Source organism: Penaeus monodon, chromosome 27 (genome assembly GCF_015228065.2).
Source record: "Penaeus monodon isolate SGIC_2016 chromosome 27, NSTDA_Pmon_1, whole genome shotgun sequence".
Taxonomy (NCBI): domain Eukaryota; kingdom Metazoa; phylum Arthropoda; class Malacostraca; order Decapoda; family Penaeidae; genus Penaeus; species Penaeus monodon.
The window spans coordinates 31,495,450-31,499,299 of NC_051412.1; the positions used below are offsets into that span (position 1 = coordinate 31,495,450).

Sequence of the window (3,850 nt, forward strand, 5' to 3'; positions counted from 1 at the left end):
ATTTTAAAAATTTGCAATTTAATGATGTAATTCACAGATTTTCACAATTGCTACATTAAAGCACCCTGCAGAAACAGCATATAACATCCATATATTTTTTCCCCTTCTTCAGGTTCACTCAGCAAGCAAAGATGATGTTAACAAGGCAGTGCAGGCAGCCAAGAAGGCATTCTATCAGGGTCCCTGGGGCAGCATGAATGCCAGAGACAGGGGAGCACTTCTGTTCAAGTGAGTGCTTGAAATTTGTAAAGTAAATTTGGTGACAAAAGTATGATAATTACATTAACTGCAAAAGATGCAAATGTATAAAAGCTTTATAATAATACTTATCAATATTTTAATTTATTTGCACTTCTTAGCAATTATTGATTCCATTAAAAAAAGGAAATTCAATAATTTTTACTTTCTTTCACCAGATTGGCTGACCTCATGGATGAACACAAGGAAGAACTTGCAACCATTGAGAGCATTGACTCAGGTGCTGTCTACACTCTGGCCCTCAAGACTCACGTTGGCATGAGCATTGACACTTGGCGCTACTTTGCTGGCTGGTGTGACAAGATCCACGGCTCGACCATTCCTATTAACAATGCCAGGCCAAATCACAACTTGACCATTACAAAGAAGGAGCCAATTGGGTAAGGGACTTGTTTAATGTATCTCTAACTATATCTTTATGTAATGGTTTATCTCTTACATCTATATCTTTCTAACTATATCTGTATCTAATAGTTTATCTATTATCTCTCTAACACTATATGTCTATTGCTTTATCTCTGACATATATCTCTGTCTAATTATTTCTGTATCTCATGGTATGTCTCTTACATCTATGTCTAACTATGCTATGTTTGTGATATCCCATACTTTAATCTCCACACAAGCTTTGTGTTTTATAATCAAACATAAATAACAGGTACCTTTGCATACTTCACTGATTTGTTTAACACAGTGAATGTTTTATACTTGTTTACCCCTACTCATATTTCCAATTCTTTTTGTTGATGCCTCATTACTTCACTTTTTATGAATTTGAAATTTTCATGTAAGTTATTTTGTAACTTTTTGAGTAAGTTAGTAGCTGTTTATATAATGTAAAAATAATGTATTTCATGAGCCATATTGAACAATTGTCAGTATTAAAAAATGATTTAATCCATTCAGTTTGTACATTAACATATGCAATATACAGATGAAATAGATGCACAAAATGTTCTCAGACACTTTTACAGACCCACTGTAGCTTGTAGTAGCTGTATGTGCCACACTGCATAATGTTTTTTGCTTATAATAATTATTTATATAGAAAACACTTTTCACTTTCTCTGAATATTCGTAACAATATCATATTACCTAGACATTTCCTTTCTCTATTATTATTTTAGTGTCTGTGGCTTGGTGACCCCATGGAACTACCCCTTAATGATGTTGTCCTGGAAAATGGCTGCCTGCCTTGCTGCTGGTAACACTGTCGTCATCAAACCAGCCCAGGTGTCTCCTCTCACAGCACTCAAGTTTGCCGAACTGTCTGTAAAGGCTGGCATTCCACCTGGTGTAATTAATGTTCTTCCTGGAACTGGTAAGATTTTACGTTCCTGTTGGATATATGTAAGATCTTCAGATGAGCATCATGTTTTAGATGATGTATGGTATAGAAAAAAATGTTTGGTGATAATCTTTGCCTCAGATGAATATTATATTTAGTGTCAGCACATTCATTTGTATTTCAGAAGTAATTGTTAAGGAGTCTGAAAGGGAGTTTGGTAGTATTTACAATATATGATGCTTTAATTTACTTTTTTACTGACTACAAGTATTAATATCAGTATTATAACTTCACAGGTAGTGTTTGTGGTCAGGCCATTGCTGATCATCCAGATGTCCGCAAGCTCGGCTTCACTGGCAGCACAGAAATCGGTCAGGTGATCATGAAGTCTTGCGCCGTCAGCAACCTGAAGAAGGTCTCCCTCGAACTTGGAGGAAAATCACCCTTCATTATCTTCAGCGACTGTGATCTGGACAAGGCTGTTCGCATGGTTAGTTTCTTCTTTGTCTTCTTATTCTGAAATGCAAAAGATAAATTTGTTATTAAATACGAAAACATAAAAACAAGGAATGTGTGTCTGTGTTTTTAATTGTATACACGACACTTAATAATTCAGTAGATCATAAATATTTGTGTATTCTCTGTTCATTTCAGGGTATGAGCAGTGTGTTCTTCAACAAGGGTGAGAACTGCATTGCTGCTGGAAGACTGTTTGTAGAAGACTCCATCCATGATGAGTTTGTTGCACGTGTAATTGAGGAATGCAAGAAGATGGTAAATATCTGTTTGTGTGTTTTGTTCTCTTAATATTGACTTTATGTATGCATTCATGGTTTTAGTTGCAGACAATAGAATTTATCACTGCTTATGATAAACAGCATGGTTATGGATGAGAAAGTGATCAGAGAACTTACCACAATTCTGTTTTTTCCTTCACCAGGTGATTGGTGACCCACTGAACCGTGGCACAGCTCATGGACCCCAGAACCACAAGGCACACTTGGACAAATTACTTGAGTACATTGACATCGGTGTGAAGGAGGGTGCAAACCTTGTCTATGGAGGAAAGAGGGTGGATCGTCCTGGCTACTTCCTTCACCCAACTGTGTTCACTGGAGTTGAGGATCACATGTTTGTTGCTAAAGAGGAGAGCTTTGGCCCCATCATGGTCATTTCCAAATTTGGCAATGGGTAAGTTGGCATTGGTGCCTCATGGTTTTGTGTGTGATGCTAGATGATAATGTATTACTAGAATTTCATTAATTATTGAAGGAAAAATTAGTTATTATTTTTCCCTACATTATTATGGAAGTGGAGGAGACAAAAATGGAGGAAATTGTTTTCCTAACTCTTTTCCTTGAATTCTTCCACCAGGGAAGTTGAGGAGGTCGTGGCCCGTGCAAACAACACAGAGTTTGGCTTGGCTTCAGGAGTCATGACAAAGGACATCAGCAAAGCCCTCCTTGTCTCAGAGAAACTTGATGCTGGAACCTGCTTTGTCAACACCTACAATAAGACTGATGTTGCTGCACCATTTGGAGGCTTCAAGCAGAGTGGTTTTGGAAAGGACTTGGGTGAAGAGGCCCTGAATGAGTACCTCAAGACAAAGACCATCACCTTTGAATACTAAGATAGCATGATTTCTCTTGCTTTCTTAATTTGAGTCCTGAGTTAAAGAGGTTGTTATACTTCCTTATCAGATGATGAGTTTGCGGATTTTCAAACAATGTATTTCACTTGGTTGTAACTTGAAACTTCTGTTTTAGGTGCTTCCTAAATATAGGAGTTTCAGGTGTAGAAAATGGATCAGATGTTATCCATTGTAAGATACCACCTTCAGAGCAGTGTCCTGATGAGCAAAATTAATTATTTTATTTTAAAGTAAATTCCATAACATAAGTTTAAATCTTCTGTGGAATATAGCACTCATTTGCCTCACACTCCTGCAGCAAATGTTATTCTTTTCTAATGAAAAGGGAATGTGATAGGATAGCCTTTAGGCTTGTAAATAAAGATTTATATCTTTTGTATGGAGTATGAGATAAGGTGTGGGTTATATGTAGTTGTGATGTACATATTACATACATCTCACTGAAGCTGAAAATTTTTCCAAATTTGTGATTTTGGTAAATTTGCTGTTGTACTTTTTTAAAGGATGTTAATGAATTTGAAGCTTGAATGTTATTACCAAAAGAACAGAAAATATACTTTATATGTTACATGTAATGATGACTATGCTGTGTAGGTATTTTGCAATCGTTTGAATTTGTATTTACACATTCATAACTTTCATGCACAGAAGTG

At 36.2% G+C, this 3,850-nt stretch overlaps 1 protein-coding gene across 1 annotated transcript in view; it reads left to right on the forward strand.

The window, feature by feature from the left end:
- The window catches only part of LOC119590793 (cytosolic 10-formyltetrahydrofolate dehydrogenase-like), a gene marked incomplete in the record, with an annotated part of 14,790 nt that overhangs the window by 10,126 nt on the left and 814 nt on the right, over positions 1 to 3,850 (forward strand). The window contains 7 exon segments of the mRNA XM_037939506.1: positions 113 to 228; positions 417 to 638; positions 1,386 to 1,579; positions 1,843 to 2,036; positions 2,201 to 2,320; positions 2,487 to 2,737; positions 2,921 to 3,850. Coding sequence (XP_037795434.1) covers positions 113 to 228; positions 417 to 638; positions 1,386 to 1,579; positions 1,843 to 2,036; positions 2,201 to 2,320; positions 2,487 to 2,737; positions 2,921 to 3,176 — 1,353 coding nt within the window.